The following is a 19,008-nucleotide window of genomic DNA, read 5'->3' as shown; positions in this document are numbered from 1 at the left end:
AAACAGCCCCTAAATGAAAAAGCCCTGGGGAAAATTGATGTACAGAGAGATCTGGGTGTTCAGGTCCATTGTACCCTGAAGGTGGCTGCGCAGGTCGATAGAGTGGTCAAGACGGCATATGGCATGCTTTCCTTCATCGGAAGGGGTATTGAGTACAAGAGTTGGCAGGTCATGTTACAGTTATATAGGACTTTGGTTCGGCCACATTTGGAATACTGCGTACAGTTCTGTTTGCCACATTACCAAAAGGATGTGGATGGTTTGGAGAAGGTGCAGAGGAGGTTCACCAGGATGTTGCCTGGTATGGAGGGTGCTAGCTATGAAGAGAGGTTGAGTAGATTAGGATTATTTTCATTAGAAAGACGGAGGCTGAGGGGGGGACCTCATTGAGGTCTACAAAATCATGAGAGGTATAGACAGGGTGGATAGCAAGAAGCTTTTTCCCAGAGTGGGGGACTCAATTACTAGGGGTCACGAGTTCAAGGTGAGAGGGGAAAGGTTTAAGGGAGATATGCGTGGAATGTTTTTTATGCAGAAGATGGTGGGTGCCTGGAACGCATTGCCGGCGGAGGTGGTAGAGGCAGGCACGATAGCGTCATTTAAGATCTATCTAGATAGATACATGAATGGGCAGGGAGCAGAGGGATACAGATCCTTAGAAAATAGGCGAAAGTTTTAGATAGAGGATCTGGATCGGAGCAGGCTTGGAGGGCCGAAGGGCCTGTTCCTGTGCTGTAATTTTTCTTTGTTCTTTGAATCGCTGGGCCAAGAGGCCCGTTGATGCCGGCGTGAAACACTCCGGTGTTTACACCGGCGTCAACACTTATCCGGGATTTTGTAGAATCCCGGCCCAGATTTAATGTTTTGAGTCCATATGACTTCATCGGAGCTTTGAAGGTGAGTCCTCCAACTCGAAATGTTAACTCTGCTTTTCTCTCCATAGATGCTGCCAGACGTGCTGCATTTTCTGTTTTTATTGGAGAGAGAAAGCTCCTGGTGCCTCAGAGTTGTGAATCATTGGAGCTCTCTACCCCAAAGGGCTGTGGATGCTAGCAATTGCGAACATTCAAGACTGAGATCATTAGATTTCTGGACACAAAGGGAATTAAGTGATAGGTGGGATAAGTGTGATGTAAAACCTCAGCCATGGTGATCTTGTAGAGTAGCAAGGCAGTCTTGAGGGACCATCCGCATCCTAATTTTATATCCCCATACCTGCTTTTCAATTATGCCAAATGTACATCAAGGGCTAAATCCCATTTCTTGGGCCTGGTATATTAGGCAATTATAGGTGTGCTGCCCCCAGTAGGTTTGGCTCCCAGACAAGGCTTTCCTCCAGGGCAGTGTATTTCTGAAAAATTAGGCCCTGCAGTATCCAGTTGCCGTAGCGACTGATTGAAATCTCTTGAACATTACTGCCTCCAGTTTTTGTATGTGTATCTTTGATGGATGAACTGTGTATTAATCTTGAGCTTTTCTGTTAACCCATTTTTCTTTTCCATTTTTATGTGGGGTAGCGTCAAGCCAAGTACTCTGAAAATAAACTGAAATCCATCAAGGCACGAAACGAGTACTTGTTAACACTGGAAGCAAGCAATAATTCTGTTTTCAAGTATTACATCCATGACCTTTCTGATGTAATTGATGTGAGTACATATAAGGGAGAATTAAAAAAAATTAGGTAGTTGTGTTTGAACTTAAATATATTTGAAGCCTTATCCAATGTGAATGTCCTACCATTGTAGGTAAACCTCGACCAAGTCTAATTTCACATCCATAATCTACGGGCGCAATTCTCTGAGCCCCGCGCCGGGCCGAAGAATCGCCGCAACTGCGCCACGACGCTCCGACGCCGGCATGTTTGGCTCGTCACGGGCCACTGTCCATGGCCAGTCCGCCGATTCTCCGGCCCGAGTGGGCCAAGCGGCCGTGCGGAAACGGCAGAGTCCCACCGGCGCCGTTCACCCCTGGTCGCTGCTGGCGGGAACTCTGCGCAAAGGGTGGGGGGGGGTGGCCTGTGGGGTGGGGAAAAGTGCTCCTTCACCGGGGGGGGGGGCCTCCGATGGGGTCTGGCCTGCGATCGGGGCCCACCACTCTCTTTCTCCCCCCCCCCCCCCCCCCGGCCTACTTTGTTGCGCGGCCGGCCCCTGAACCCCTATGCCATGGGGGCCAGCGCGCTGAAGAAGTCCCCCGCACATGCGCGGGTTGGCGTGGGGCCCATTTGGCGCCGGGACGGGAGGCTGGAGCGGCGTGGACCGCTCCAGCGCCGTGCTGGCTCCCTGTGGGGGTCAGAATCGCTACTGCCCGCGGCAGTTTCGCACCGTCGTGAAACTCAGTCTCCATTTCGGAGAATCGCGCCCTACAAGCCTTGTTATAAACAGTATTTTTCTTCAGGCTCATTAAACATGAACTTGTCACTTATTAATGAACAGGTTATTCGTGGTTTTGAGTAAGGGTGCCTTGAGCTGGTGAAAACATCAAGATCCAGTCAAATAAACATTATCTGAAATATCATAACCTGAGTGGCCTCAGATCACTAAGTAGAAAGTGATCTGCCGAAGGGAAAGTCCTCCATTCATTTCTACTTACGGTCTTGCACTCTCTTTAGTCGCTCATAGGTTTTGTAAGATGTTGCGTGTAGTTTGTTAGGCCTCACCAAGAAGATTTTAGTCTGGTATAGTTTAACAGTAAGTGTACATATATACAGGATAAGGTCTCCACTTTGAGCTGTTTCCATGCTTGCTTCTACACTCGTCTCTGTCCAATCTTAGATTGCCATTTCACCCCCATAGAATAAGGCATCCAAATCACAGTCTTGACCATATGTTTCTTAAGATCTCTACTCATTCCCTGCTGGACAAAACAAATAGGGTGAAACTCTTTGCATTGGTGGAAGGATCGGAAACAGGACACCGATTTAAGGTAATTAGCAAAAGAAGCATGAGTGACATGAGGAAAACCTATTTTACTTAGGGAGTGGTTAGGTTGTGGAATGCACAGCCTGAGGTTGTGACGGAGGCAGGGTCAATTGTGGAGGGAATTGGAGAAATTCCTGAAGAGAGACAAAATGACTGAGCAACGGGGAAAGGGAAGGGGAACAGACTAGCAGAGCTGCTCTTGCAGAGAGCTAGTATGATATGATGGGCCAAATTGCCTCCTTCAGGTCTGTGGGTGGAATTCTCTCATGCTGCTGCCGGCAAGCTCAGTGAGTGGTTTGGGGGGACGCCAAAGTCGGGACTCGGCTAAATACTGCCTGGGGCTGCCTTCTGAGCTGGGGGCGGAGGCCATCCTGTAACCATGGCGGCGGGGGGGGGGGGGGGGGGACGGGACGACACGACATTCCACCTTCAGTGACTTCGAGAAGGTCCATCTTCCAGCCTCGAACGTTTTCCTGGAGACCCATCTTCTTTCTTCAATGGTGGATCAGTAATGGTAGGGGAATTTTCAATATAGCACCCAGTTATGATGCCGGGACTCATGTCATCAAGCCCACCCCACCATGGAAGATGCACAAAACCACCGGATCCATAATTACACAGAGGACGGAAAATATGACATGGTTTCCCATCAACCTCCGCAGGGGAAAACACTTCCCATCACACCCTCCGCCATGGGACTTAATCCCGGGAGGGAGAATTCCACCCAATGATTCTAAATAAATTTTGTGGTTTATTTTGAAGAAAAGTCACAATCTGTTGCAAAAGCTTGGTTGGGCTTGCTTTCTATTTTTGTCAAATAATAGTCTAGAAGCTTGTTTCACTCCACCCTGCCAGCTCTGCACTGGTTCGTAGAATAATTACCAGTGCAAGGATTGCTAGGCCTGAGCCACACTCGATAATGGGGCCAGAGGCCTGCTTAACCTGAGACCGCGCTGCCTGCAGCTGCCTGCTAGGCCTCAGGCAACTTACCGGCACCTGGATTTAAATTTGGGGTTTTTACATTGTTGAGAGCAGCCCTCAGATCCTGGGAGGAGGGATGGGTAGGAGATCAGAGAATGGAGGTGGGGAGCAGATGGTCCAGAGAGTAGGGGAGGGGCCAGCAATAAGGGTCGGGGGGGTGGGTTTTCAGTTGACACCTAACTGACTGGACCTATATATCAGACAGGGCAATGTTGAGCCTTCCAGACAAGGAAGTCTTAAAATTCATATTATTTTTATTTTTCTCGTCCCATCATGAAGACATGTACTCCCTTATTGTGGGAGGGTTTGACAAACATCATGTGTTCTCTGGTATCTTTGCTCATGTAACTGTTAACTCCAGTTTATCCGTGTCCCTGAACCTTGATCATACATGTTAGTAACCTGTTTCATCATGGGCGACATCACAGGCAGGATCCTGACCCCTGCTTCCCTCCACAAACACGTACTGCCCAAAGGACTTGCAGTCCTGGAGCTGAGGGAATTGAGGATCGTTCAGCCCTTTTCTCACCTGAGTGACCGGGAGCAATGGTAATCGCAGCCACAGAGTCACGGGTGAGGCGGTGGCATAATGGTATTGTCACTGGACTATTAATCCCAATGCCCAGGGTAATTTTCCAGGGACCCAGGTTCAAATCCCATGACAGATGATGACCAGGAAACGATTGTTGTAAAACCCATCAGGTTGGCTAATGTCCTTCAGGGAAGGAATTGTGCCATCCTTACCCGGCCTGGCCCACTTGACTCTAGATCCACATAAATGTGGCCCAGCAAGGCACTCTGTTTAAGAGCAATTGGGGATGGCCAAAAAATGATGGCCCAACCACCGAAGCCCACATCACATGAATTATTTTTTTTTACATGGAGACATGCTGAATATGTCAGACAAATGTGTTAAACAATAGTATTGGAAGCTTTGAAATAGTTTGGCATTGTGACTGTGAATGTGAGAAGAGAATCTAATTACAAGATAAGTGCATGCCATTTCAGTCCATGGGTGGCAATTGTGTTGTTTTTGTTAAACAGGCCTTTTTATTTTTTACTTTTGAAGCAGCTTTGCTTCCCATTCAGATTTGTGTTAGTTGAATGTGTTGCATTAAGAACAAGTGAAACAATATAGAGAGATCATCGTCTCCTAAATAAGGTTAATATTGCTGTAATCAAGTGTATGAAAATATTCAATACCATGACCCACGATTGGTGCATACAGCTGTCATGGGATTGGGGCGGCCTGGTGGCACAGTGGTCAGCACTGCTGTCCCATCGCGCCAGAGATCCAGTTTCAATATCGGCCTTGGGTGACTTTCTGTGTGGAGTCTGCACATTCTCCCCGTGTCTGTGTGGGTTTCCTCCCGGTGCTCCGGTTTCCTCCCACAGTCCAAAGATGTACAGGTTAGGTGGATTTGCCACTCTGAATTGTCCCTTATTGTCCGAAGGTGGTTAGGTTGCTGGGTTGGAGCAGGGGAGTGGGCCTGCATGGAGTGCTATTTTGGAGGGTCAGTGCAGACTCGATGGGCTGAATGGCCTCTTTCTACACTCTGGGGATTATATGGCTATCTGTAATAGGTTTGAGTTTAATCCGAGGAAGAAAAATCTCAGTAGGAATAACGGGTGGGATTTTCCGTCCTTTCCTGCCGGCGAGATCTTCCAGTCTCGTCGAAGGTGACTTCCAACCGTGAGTATCCTGGTGGCGGAGGGTGTAAACAACTGGAAATCAAATTGACAGTGGGGGGGCAACCTCCACCACTCAAAAGATGCCACATGTGGGGGCTTGTGCGGAGTGGTGGAGGGAGGAAATCACACCCAACAACATAGATTAGAAATGCTATTTAAAGAAATATCCAGCAGTTCACAAAAGTGTATGACGTTGAGCCGATCATGAGGAGATATTGGGTCCAATGATGAAAAGCTTGCTTAGAAAGGGCAATTCCAGAACTTGGTGGTCTAAGCAATTGGAGGCGTGGCCACCACTGGTGGAGTGATTAAAATTGGGGCTGCTCAAGAGGCCAAAATTAGAGGAGCACTGATATCTCTTGACGGTTGTGGGGCTGGAGGGCCTTGCATAGATAGGCGGGATGTGGCCATGGAGGGGTTTGAAAACAAGGATGTGAATTTTAAAATCAAGCCCTTGTTTAACAAGGAGCCAATATAGATCAGTGAGCACGGGGGATGAGAGGGGATGGTGCAAGTTGAAAAATGGGCAGCGGTGTTTTCATAGAGTTTACAGTGCAGAAGGAAGCCATTCAGCCCATCGACTCTGCACCGGCCCTTGGAAAGAGCACCCTACTTAAGCTATCACCTCCACCGTATCCCCGTAACCCAGCAACACCTTTTGGACACTCAGGGGCAATTTAGCCTGGCCAACCCACCAAACCTGCAAATAAGCCGGAGCACCCGGAGGAAAGCCACGCAGACACGGGGAGAACGTGCAGACTCCGCACAGTCACCCGTGCCAGAATTAAACCTGGGATCCTGGCGCTGTGAGGCAGCAGTGCGAACCACTGTTTCATCGTGCCACCCTCGGATGACCTCGGGTTTACAGGGAACTTGGGCAGTTCGCCTTGGAGTGCATCGGAATAGTCAAGTGTGGTGGTAACAAAGGCAGGAATGAGATTTGCAGCAGCAGCACAGGCAGAGACAGGGTGGTATTGGTTGATGCTGCGGAGGTAGAAATAGGCGGTCTTAGTGATGGCGCAGATGAGGTCAAATGTGACACCATGGTTACAAACCAACCTGTTCAATCTCTGGGTGGATGGAGTTGGTAGGCCGTGAATGGCGTTTGGAGACGTGTCTAAAAACAATGGCTTCAGTCTTCCCAATATCTAGACTTGCGTTTACATGCCTTTCACTGCCATATGACATCCCAACCGCTTTCCAGTCATTCAAAGGGAGAAGCCACTGTTGTAATGTAGGAAACATGGCAACCAATTTGAACACAGCAAGCTCCCACAAACAGCAATGAGATGAACCATCAGTCTGTTTCAGTGATGTTGGTTAAGGGATAAATATCAGCCAGGCCGCTGGCCTAAACTCAGCTGCTGCTCTTCAAAATAGTGCGATGAGGTACATTACGTCTACCCGAGAGGGCAGGAAGGGCCTTGGTTTAACATATCGACTGCAAAACGGCACCTCTGACACTGCAGCACTCCCTCAGTACTGCACTAAGAGTGTCAATATTTTGAATTTGAGCTCGAGTGTCTGGAGAAGAAGTATTTGTCACAGAATAAATCTGCGTTGAAGGTCAGATTTTATGGCATGCCGCTCCTCTCAACCATCTCCAAATTAAATCAGTGCAAATTTTTAAAACGCTTTTACGTGCAACCATTTGCATAAAACCTTGAATAAATTACCAGCAGTTAAACAGCTCCAAGTGACAGGGTAATGCGAAGTCCTTTTAAACACATGATGTTGCATATAAATAGCACCAACCCCAATTTGTCTTCAAAGTGGTTCCAAACTGCTGATGTGCACATTTTCTTATGATTTAGTAACTATTCTTAGGAGTAACTTTAATTTGATAATTGCCATTGGAACCTAGGTTCATGCAGTCAAGAAGGATTGAAACATAATGATAAAAGCTCTCCTGTTAATAGGTGCTTTGTGTCCTGCTTGTGCTACGAAAAGTTCATGAAGGAGGCAATGGTGCCATTTCGAAATGCAAGGCAACTAAAACCGATTAACGGCAAATAGATTTCTCTATGGAGGAGAGCATGCTTTTTTAAAAAAAATTATTTCACAAACGTCACTGGCTGGGCATTTGCTGTCCATGCCCTTGAACGAAGTGGTTTGCTAGGCTATTTCAGAGGCAGTTCAACTGCTTTGCAGTAGATCTGGAGTCACATGTAGGCCAGATCAGTTAAGGTTAGCAGATTACCCTCCCTCAAGGACATCAGCGAAACCCCCCCCCCCCCAACATATTGTCAGAAAGTTGCAGAATTCTAACTTCCTGAAGAATGTTGAGGGGGGTTATAATCATAGAATCATAGAATTTACAGTGCAGAAGGAGGCCATTTGGCCCATAGAGTCTGCACCGGCCCTTGGAAAGAGCACCCTACCTAAGCCCATACCTCCACCCTATTGCCACACCTCCACCCCATCCCTGTAACCCCACCTAACTTTTTTTGGACACTAAGGGCAATTTAGCATAGCCAATCCACCTAATCTGCACATCTTTGGATTGCGGGAGGAAACCGGAGCATCCGGAGGAAACCCACGCAGACACAGGGAGAACGTGCAGACTCCGCACAGCCAGTGACCAAAGTCGGAAATCGAACCTGGGACCCTGGAGCTGTGAAGCAACTGTGCTACCGTGCTGCCCCAAATGCTGATCTAATCAAGTTGCTGGAAATGTTCAAAGGTTCAATCGATTCGATAGAGAAACTGTTTCCTATAGTGGCAGAATCAAGAACAAGTGGTCATTGTCTTCAAAAGTTGGAGCTGGGCCATTGAGGAAGGTTAATTAGGCAGCAATTTTTCACACAAAAGTGGGGTGGGAATATGAACCGCTCTCTCACAAAAGGCTGTGGATGCTGGAGCACAATTGGAGCCTTCAATACTGCGATCAATAGGTGAGACTAATAACCACGGCCTCTATTTATGCAGCATCTGCAACGTAACAAAATGTCCCATCATAAGACAAACCGAGCTGCATAAGAAACACTAGCCAGGTGGCCAAACACTTGCTCAGAGGTAGGTTGTAGGGAGCATCTTAGAGGAGAAATTCTGTCACCTTTGCTCACGAGTCGCCAGGTATCTTTCTGATACCGCCACGTGGTTCAAGCTCCAGTAATGATTAATAATGCAGCACACCGCTTAGTAAATGTTAAATCAACGATCATTTGTTATATACAGCAATAAATACTTATACAATAATCCTACTTCTAGACTACTACCTACCACTAAAGGCCAATCTTAACTTTGGTGATGGCCCACCAGGTCAGGGAAACAAATGGTCTATCGAATTGGGTCTGGCCTGCGGGATTCAAAAAGGCTGGTACAGGTCGATAGTCTGGAGCACCTATCTGGTAGCGATCGCTGGAGTAAGACTTACTTGTTTCTTCGTCGAAGGGTCTCGAAGGTTGCGAGCAGGAGAAGAAGGGTCGATCTGAACTTGGCCCCTATTTTTATAGTTCCCAGGGGCTTCCCGCCTCTTGGGGCGGACCTTGACCCTGGTTCCAAGTGATTGGACTTGGTCCCAATTATTGGAGCATATCGAACCAAGTGATTGGACTTGGTCCCAATCACTTGGTTCGATATGCTCCAATAATGGGGCGATTCCTTGATCGGGGGGTGGTCGTCCACCTTTCTTTGTCTCAGCCACTGCTGGCGCCGAAAAGTCTGGATCGGCTTTATGTTGCTAATGTGTAGCAATTGTTCCCGGGGATGGCTGATTAAAATGCAGATGGCTGGGTTGATGTGCTGTTAATGGTTGCAGGTATCGGTCTGGGCCGATTTCCCCAGAGCCGAATACACTGTTTTGCCTGCAGCTGTCCGTTTGAGTCCTGTTGGCTGATTTTCCCATCAGCCTCTTTCGTTCGCCATTTTAGATCGGCGTTTGACCATTCTAATCGGGAATCAGCCATTTTAGGTGGCTACACTATGTGATAGCCAGTTACTTATCCAATTGGCCAAATTTCCCTCTATCCCACACCTCCTTACTTTCTTCATGAGCCGACCATGGGGAACCTTATCAAACGCCTTACTAAAATCCATGTATACGACATCAACTGCTCTACCTTAATCTACTCACTTAGTTACCTCTTCAAGGAATTCAATCAAATTTGTGAGGCAAGACCTACCCTTCACGAATCCATGTTGACTATCCCGGATTAAGCTGCATCTTTCCAAATGGTCATAAATCCTATCCTTCAGGACCTTTTCCATTATCTTCCCTACCACTGAAGTAAGACTAACTGACCTATAATTACCAGGGTCATTCCTATTCCCTTTCTTGGAACAACATTCGCCACTCTCCAGTTCTCTGGCACTATCCTCGTGGACAGCGAGGACTCAAAGCCAAAGGCTCTGCAATCTCATCCCTTACCTCCCAAAGAATCCTTGGGTATATCCCATCTGGCCCAGGGGACTTGTCGACCCTCAGGTTTTTCAAAATTGCTGATACATCCTTCCTCGGAACATCTACTTCCTCCAGCCTACCCGCCTGAATCACACTCTCATCCTCAAAAACAGGGCCCCTCTCCTTTGTGAAAACTGAAGAAAAGTATTCATTCAACGCCTCCTATTTCTTCTGACTCCATGCACAAGTTCCCACTACTGTCCTTCACCGGCCCTACCCTCCTAGGAATCCAATAGGGAATTCAGGAGAAGCATCTTCACACAAAGAGTGGTGAGAATATGGAACTCACTATCACAGGGAGTGATTGAAGTAAATTATATAGATGCATTTCGGGGAAAACATAGAAAATAGGAGCAGGAGTAGGCAATTTGGCTCTTCGAGCCTACTCCACCATTCATTATGATCATGGCTTTTTTTTTATTTAAAGCCTCCAATTCTTTTTTTCTCCCAATTAAGGAACGATGTAGCGTGACCAATTCGCCTACCTTGCACATCTTTGGGTTGTGGGGGTGAGACCCATGCAAACACAGGGAGAATGTGCAACTGATCTTCATCCTCAACACCATATTCACGCTTCCTCTCACCTTTAGAGTCTACAAATCTCTCTGTTTCCTCTTTAATTATATTCAGTGACTTGGCCTCCACAGCCTTCTGCGGTAGAGAATTTCACAGGTTCACCACCCTCTGAGTGAAGACGTTTCTCCTCATCTCAGTCCTAAATGGCCACCCCGAATCCTGAGACTGCCTACCCTTGTTCTAGACCCTCCAGCCAGAGGAAATAACATCCTTGTATCTGCTCTGTCCAGTCCAGTCATGTGAGGGAGCAGGGAATAGAGGGTCACGATGGTAGATTTTCATAGAATTTACAGTCCTAAAGGAAGCCATTCGGCCCATTGAGTCTGCACCGGAACTTGGAAAGAGCACCCTATCCAAGCCCACACCTCCACCTTATCCCATTAACCCCACTTAACTTTTTTTGGATACTAAGGGCAATTTAGCATGGCCAATCCACCTAACCCGCACATATTTGGACTGTGGGAGGAAACCGGAGCACCCGGAGGAAACCCACGCAGATACGGGGAGAACGTGCAGATTCCGTACAGACAGTGACCCAAGCTGGGAATCGAACCTGGGACCCTGGAGTTGTGAAGCAACTGTGCTAATCACTATGCCACCATGCTTTAGATGAGGAAAGATGGGAGCATGTACTGGTTGGGCTGAATGGCCTGTTTCTGTGCCGCATATTGATGTGACGTTAACTGTCGTCGGGATAAGCAAAACATGAAGTAAGATTCCGAACAGAAATCGAGGAAGGTGAACAAAGAAATTGAAACTCGCAATGGATGAAAAACAACATTCGCCAATCCAGTACCTCGAATGAGATACCAAAGAGAAAATGCTGGAAAATCTTAGCAGGTCTGGCAGCATTCATCTGGAGAGAAAAGAGCTAACGGTTCGAGTCCAGGTGACCCTTTGTCAGTTTTGATAAAAGAATATTGAAGGACATTGACTTATTGAGTGCGTTTTGGAGGAAAACTGAGACTCCGATCCCTGTGCATTTTGTACCAAAATGTTTGACCACACAAATTATACTGTTCCCAATTTCCTGTTCATTTAAATTCAGGAAACAGAATTTTTTCAAAATTTACCCTCGCTCTTCCCCCTCTCAGGAAAAAAAAAAGTAATAATTGGGGAAACGAGTGAACTGGTTGTGGTATTTTGGGTGAAGACACAGATTAATAATTGAAATGTAACTGTTTCAAACGGGGCCAGTGTTAGCTGCCCATGGCAATCTTTCAGCCTTACACCCACACCCCCACAATTAACCTTCGAAAATGAATATAGTGCATTAGTGTGAATAAAACGTCTGGATTCATAATTACGCATTAATTTTACATGAATGATCGGAGAATATTCTGCTGATTGCACATTCTCCTTATTCTACACTGTTCACAGGATATGCACTAGAAGGAATACACATTGTAATTTGTAATGCACTCACATGCTGCAATACTGTGTGTGTTCCTGCTACAGTTATTAGATGACTTTATGTGCAACTTACACAATCAATGATCATTACGAACAAGTGGCTTTGATTGAATTACGTTCCTTGATATTAATTCCTGGTTCGCAGTTTTGGAAAGGTCATGCAGATGTGCGAATTTGTAAATGGCATGAACAAAATGAGAAATCTAACATGACGTTTTGGAAAGACTGCAGTGTAAGTTTGTGGAAATCTGTATATGGATGTATATCAGTAATTCAGACCCACTACTGCAGCCTGTTTGTTTACTTATGTTGTTTCGTAAATAGTTCATTGAAAGTTTTGCACCCCACCAAATTTTGGCACTGCAAGCAACCGCCTCATTTGCCCATTGTTACACAGGCCCTGGCTTCTAAACTTTCTTACACCCTGAATACCGAGTATTTCCTATCAATAGGAAGGTTCCAGCATTTAACACTGAGGTGACCTTTCTTGCTGCAATTGTAGACTGAGTGTTGATTTTTATTTTAAATGGTGGTTTACTTGCGGGAGCAGAGAGATCAATTAGTTGAGTGCTTGTTGTATAAACTAGCTCTCGTTTTCAACATTTTCCCTCATTGATTAACGTGACTGCCTACCATTTTTTTTCCGATTAAAGGGAGGAGCCTGAGGAGATCCCGCCTGTCGATGATCCTGGTGGCGGGATCAAGGCAGCTCCTGGGTTGGTTGGTGGGCCCGTGTCGCCCGCCGCACTCAGTGTGGTGGAGGATTCGGGCCCGGAGGGCGACTGTCCGAAGGCTGTCAGCTGCCCAGTGTCGGGAGTGCAGGGTGCACATGAGGCGCTCTGTCGCGGGGTGCGGGTCTCACTCGTGCCTGACACTGTGTCGCCCCTCACCACCTCTGGGGAACTCCCGTAATCTGGCACATCATAATTGAAGGTTCTTTTGTTTTTCTGCCTCCGTAGATAGTTCAGGCAATGCCCTATTTGCCCCCCCCCCCTCTCCTCTAACACCTCGACGTCCTCCCTACCCACCACCCTCCTTTCCCCTCTCTCCCCACCACCCCCCTTCCTTTTTCCCTTCTGTTGGTACAGAGGCCAGGGTATCTGGTCTCTCCAGTGCAAAGTTTAGTGCTTGTCCCATTTGTTTTTTGTAGAAACATGTTGTGAACTGTTTTAATAATCACAGTATCCACCCCCCCCCTCCCCGTACATTGGTACTGAGGGGAGGGTACCCTGTTTCTCCAACAAAAATGAGTGTTTGTACAATTTGGCCTTGTATATATTTTTTACTGTTTTAATAAAAAGATATGGCCAATCCACCTACACTGCACATCTTTGGGTTGTGGGACTGTACAAACCCACGCAGACATGGGGAGAATGTCCAAACTCCACACGGACAGTGACCAGAGCCGGGATTGAACCCGGGCCCTCGGTGTCGTGAGGCAACAGTGCTAACCACTGTGCCATCTTTAACACGACTGCCTACCTGAATTTTTGTTTTAAAACTTTGTTCGTCATGAAGAGAATGACGTTCGACACCGCAGCATCAAGTGACGTGATTTTAAACTCCCTATGTTAAGAATCCAGTCGCGGAATTTGAGTTTGACTTTTAATGCCGCCTCTTTCTCTCTCTCCTGTTAGTGCTGTGATCTGGGGTATCATGCCAGCTTAAACAGAGCCCTGAGGACATTCCTATCTGCTGAATACAACCTGGAGACATCCAGGCACGAGGGCCTGGACATCATAGAGAACGCTGTGGACAACTTGGACCCTCGCAGTGACAAGCAGAGGTTTATGGAGATGTACCACACGGCCTTCTGTCCTCCGATAAAATTTGACTTCCAGCCACACATGGGAGATGAGGTAGGCTGCGAATGAATTTCGTACTGATCTTCAACGGGGCTAATAGCGTCACTCCACTTTTTTAATAATCAAATGGCTCCCCATGAAATTAATCTTCTTCACTGAACTTATTGTTAGGCAGGAGTACAAAATTAAACTGGGATTGTTCTCCCTGGAGCAGAGGAGGGTAGAAGGAGATTTAGCCAAAGTGTTCAAAAACCTAAAAAATGGAAAGAACTGTATTTATTCGCACCTTCCGTGAGCTCAGGACATCCCATAGTCTTTGATAAAGAATAAACAGTTTCCAGTAGCAGAACTGTCAGTAACAATGGTAACAAATTAAAGGTGAATGGAAAAATACATTTTTAAGCAGCAAATTATTATCGGGACTGTGCTGTCTTAAAAGGAGGTGAAATATTCAATATAACGTTCAAAAGGGAATCTGATAATTACCTGAAGGGGAAGAAAATATGGGGAAAGAGCAGGGAGTGGGACTAATTGGACAGCTCTTTCAAAGAGGTAGCACAGGCACATTTGGCAGAATGGCTTCCTGTGCTTTATTGTAGTATTATACATGGCTGAGAAATCACAGAACTGCCCACTTTTCAGATTCACCAGACACTGCTGGAAAACTGCAGCTACAAAACACCGAGTGGTTCACTGATAGGTTGGGCCACCACTGCGACATTGCAAAGTGGGCCAAGCGAGCAGCCATAACCTCTCCCTGACAGGGAGGTACAGGGGAACCCCCGCCCCCTGCCCGAGAAGCAGAACACCATGCGAGAGTATGTGGCAAATTGCCAAACTGCCCAACCAGTGGCAGGAGAGTCTGCCCAGGGTATGATCGTCAGGTGGCCTTCCACTGACCCGATGAACTTTGGAGGGATCAGGATCAGGGGCGAAATTCTCCCCCAACGGCGCGATGTCCGCTGACTGGCGCCCAAAATGGCGCCAATCACACGGGCATCGCACCGGCCCAAAGGTGCGAAGTGCTCCGCATCTTTGGGGGCCGAGCCCCAACATTGAGGGGCTAGGCCGGCGCCGGAGGGATTTCCGCCCCGCCAGCTGGCGGAAATGGCGTTTGTTGCCCCGCCAGCTGGCGCGGAAATGACATCTCCGGGCGGCACATGCGCGGGAGCGTCAGAGGCCGCCGACAGTTACCCACGCATGCGCAGTGGGGAGAGTCTCTTCCGCCTCCGCCATGGTGGAGGCCCGGCGGGGGGTCGGAGAATGACTCCCCGGATGTCACTCGCAAGCTCATTCCAGGGAATCATAGGCCAGTGAGTTTTCTGTTCATCGGGCCGGGGTTTTCTTTGTCAGTTGGAGGAAGAAGCAACCAAACAGTCACCTGCTAATTCCATTGCTATATGCAGAAATCTGAAGGTGGCAGGACAGATTAAGAAAATGTTTTTTTTTTAAAAGGCCTAAGGGGGCCTGGGCTTTAAAAATAGAGGCATAGGGTACAAAACACAAGGGCGTTATGGTGAAACTTTATAAAACACTGGTTCTGACACAATTGGAATAGTGGGTGACATTCTCCGTTCGGGAGATTGTATTGTCCCGCAGGAGTTGAATTCCTACTGATTTGCGCTCCCAATCGGGAAGCGATTCCCAATCCTCAGTCATGCTTGGTGAGGATTGCGAGGGAATCCCGCTATCGGGCTGCCATTTTGAGCGGGCGTAAGTGTTGGTTGGAGGGGGAGGGGAGGGTGGGGGGAACACCCTCCTTTACTGCTTCAGGCTGGAATGGGGGGATTGTTTCATTTTGGCGAACGGAGCTCCCCACTGCGACAAAAAGCTCCCACTGTACAAAACGGGGCTATGTGCAGCCTCAGCCGCGTGCTTCCTGGATAGGCCCCTTATTCAATGCGAGTCGCGAGCACTAGGGAAACAAGCAGCTGAAAGCGTCGCTAGGGGACTTTGTTCCCTTTTTGGCGGGGAGGGGGAGAAAAAGGACATAGCCTATCTAGCAAAGTAAAACGTGCCTGTCTGTAATTGTCCTGCATTTCGCTAAACAAAGCGTAAATTGAATCACACTGACAACTCTGAAAGCACCAATGAGTCATCATTTGCCTTGCGCTATTATCCTGCTGGTGATGGTTATGAAAAAGCGACCACAGATTTTGGGGGGGAAAACTTTTTATTTAGAAGTGGTTTTCTGCCATTTATGAGTGGCTGAACAACCCAGTCTGCCAAGGTTTTCCATTGTGAAAGGGGTGTAACCAAGAACGGTGATGGTTTATTTATATAGCAAACCAGCAGGACCTCAACATCATTTCAACATTATCACTGATGCAAACACAGTCACATACTGGCTGTGTTACTGGATTAGTAACCCAGAGGCCTGGACTCTGAATGAATGCATTGGGAACCTGCATTCAGACCCCAACATCGCATCCGTGGAAACTTAAATTAAATCTATTAATAAACCTGGAATAAAAGCTAGTCTTTGATTCATTAAAACTACTGTGTTGTTATAAAACCCCATCTGGTTCACTAATGTCCTTCAGGGGGAAGGAAGTTGTCTTTGCTACCTGGTCTGACCTACATGTGACTTTCGACCCACAGCAATGTGGGTTAATCTTTTTTTTGTACTAAATTTAGAGTACCCAATTCATTTTTTTTCCAATTAAGGGGCAATTTAGCGTGGCCAATCAACCTAACCTGCACATCTTTGGGTTGTGGGGGTGAAACCCAGGGAGAATGTGCAAATTCCACACAGACAGTGACCCGGGGCCGGGATCGAACCCGGGTCCTCCGCGCCATAGACAGTAGTGCTAACCACTGTGCTGTCCGTGGCTTAATCTTAACTGCCCCTTGAAATGGCCATTCAGCTGTGTCATACCACCACTGGGAAGTGATACAGACTGCAGAGGTTCATGACGGCGGCTCTCCACCACCTTCTCAAGGGCAACTAGGGATGGACAATAAATAATAGCCTAGCCATTGACACTCCCATTTCCAAGAATGCATTAAAAAAAAAAAGCCTTGATCTATTCAAGATCGGAACAAATATAGTGCAGTAACTTGGCTCCACCAGTTAGGTACAAACAATGAATGTTGATTTATACAGCATGCTATTTACAGAGTAGTGCAGCCTTGATACTGTCAGGCTGCCCCCTGGATCGAACTGAGCAAAAGCCCACACTCAAAAGTGGGTCACATGACCCTTCAGAAGACCACCCCTTCAAGGGGCCAGCTACTATAATCCCCTCCCTTCCAAGTTCCTTAATGCACAGAATGATAGTTCAGGTCTTCAGAAATCCTCTCATTCTGCCAACCTACTAATATTTTGTGTCTTATCTTTGATAACAGCAAGTCTCTGCTGATCTACAATTTATTTGCTGTGCTGACACTGGCCATCATAATTTCCTTGCGGTAGTAGGTGGGGTGACGGACTCTCTGACATTGGAAGACGACCAAGGGCATCGGCATTTGCCCTCTGTGTCCCTGGTCAGTGTTCAAATGTATATTCATCAGCTGAGATGATCAATGCCCAGCACGTGAATCCTGGTGATGCAATTGACAGAATAACGTTGTCCTCCTTGAAAAGACCCAGCAGTGGCTTACGGTCCGTTATAACAAAATATATTCCATTGACATACTAGTGGAATTTCCTCACTCTGTACACAACAGATGGTCCCTTTTTGTCTCTCTGTGAATAACCATTCCCAGCTGCTGAAAGGCTTCTTGACATGGATGCGATTGGCCTCTCGGACCCAGCACCCATTCTGTGATATAAAACGTCTGTGGTGGCTTCTGGGGCTACGTGAATTTTTTGCCTTTAAACCTCTGATTTATCCAGTTCATCCTGGAAGATATCCTGATTACTTAATGCAGGCCTCTTCCTTAATTCTGAAAATTTCCAACCAGTTGAGTTTAATTTCATGGCGCCAGTCACAGCCCAGGACGCGGTCCTTGGGCAGACATCATGATTAATGGAAGTTGGGCAGAATGTTGCCCCTAGCTCACAGGTGTTTCGATCATCCCTAATATTTTAATGGCCTCCCCCCGTGTAGGTAGTCAATCTAGTTACTGTGTTCTGCAGCCTCAGAGACTGAACCCCTTATCAAAGATATCTGTATGTCTGCTCCCCTGCCATAGTAGCAGGCGCTCCCGTGTCTACTCCCATTTGTAATGGTCTGCCATTGCCAGTAACACCACTGTAATGGGGGTAATGGGAATCAACCTCCTGTGGGGAATATTATCAAAAGCCTTCTGAAATTCCAAATATACTACGTCCATTGATCCTCATTTATCAATTTTGTTAGCAACAACCTCAAAAAAACTCCAGCCAGTTCATCAAACATGATTTCCCATTCATAAATCAATGCTGACTATGCCCAACCCAAACATGATTATTCAGGTGTCCATTTATCACATCCTTTATAATTGATACTCGCATTTTCCCTACTACTATGTAAGGCTAACAGGTCTGTCTGTAGTTCCCAGTTTCTTCCCTCATCCTCCCTTTTTAAATATTGAGGTGACATTTGCTCCCTTCCAATCTTGGAACCATGGCAAAATCTATAGAATTTTGGAAGATGATCACCAATGCATCCAATGTCTCGATAGCAATGAGCAAAACACTCTGGATGCATGATTATCAGGTCCCGGGGACTTATTAACTTTCAGTCCCATTAATTTCTCCAATACAACTTTCTTACTTATACTAATTTCCTTCAACTCCTTATTCTCCCTAATCCTTTGAATCTCTACATCTGGGAGATTTTTGTATCTTCCTTAGTGAAAACAGACGCAAAGGTGCAAAGTGTCTCGCAGGCCCCAGCTTAGACCTGCTAGCCACCGGTTATATTTGTCATCTGTTTTAGGTAGTAGTGTTTCTAGGTCATGTGTGTGGTGGGATGAGGCTAAAACTGACCATTTCTGTCTCCAGCATTATGACTTAACTTGTCCTTAAAAGCTATCTGCTCTTGGAATCGCTGCAAATGTAACCTTGCCTCGTTACCCCCATATTAAGTTTTGAACTGGACTGTGGCTCTTTGCACTGGGAGTCGTTCCCCAGTTGGGAGTGGGCCAAGACACATGAACGTATTTTTAACATAGAATCTTTACAGCTGGCTGCAAGGGTGATTTTCACCTGACCAATCTCACTGAATCTGGGAGGTGACTCTGCGACGCTATGTCAACTGTCTCTCCCCCTCTCGAAACAAAACTCTCCAAATGC

The 19,008-nt window shown here is 46.9% G+C and overlaps 1 protein-coding gene across 6 annotated transcripts in view; it reads left to right on the top strand.

Annotated features, from left to right (window-relative positions):
- The window catches only part of LOC140396409 (SLIT-ROBO Rho GTPase-activating protein 1), a 312,310-nt gene that overhangs the window by 210,549 nt on the left and 82,753 nt on the right, over nucleotides 1-19,008 (top strand). For all 6 annotated transcript variants that reach the window (XM_072485012.1, XM_072485011.1, XM_072485013.1 and 3 more), the window contains exons 6-7: nucleotides 1,518-1,646; nucleotides 13,620-13,841. In XM_072485012.1, coding sequence (XP_072341113.1) covers nucleotides 1,518-1,646; nucleotides 13,620-13,841 — 351 coding nt within the window. The remainder of the gene's footprint in view (nucleotides 1-1,517; nucleotides 1,647-13,619; nucleotides 13,842-19,008) is intronic.

The sequence above is a fragment of the Scyliorhinus torazame genome, chromosome 19 (assembly GCF_047496885.1).
Source record: "Scyliorhinus torazame isolate Kashiwa2021f chromosome 19, sScyTor2.1, whole genome shotgun sequence".
Taxonomy (NCBI): domain Eukaryota; kingdom Metazoa; phylum Chordata; class Chondrichthyes; order Carcharhiniformes; family Scyliorhinidae; genus Scyliorhinus; species Scyliorhinus torazame.
The sequence above is the reverse complement of the archived record's forward strand: the minus strand, read 5'-3'. Positions and strand labels throughout refer to the sequence as shown.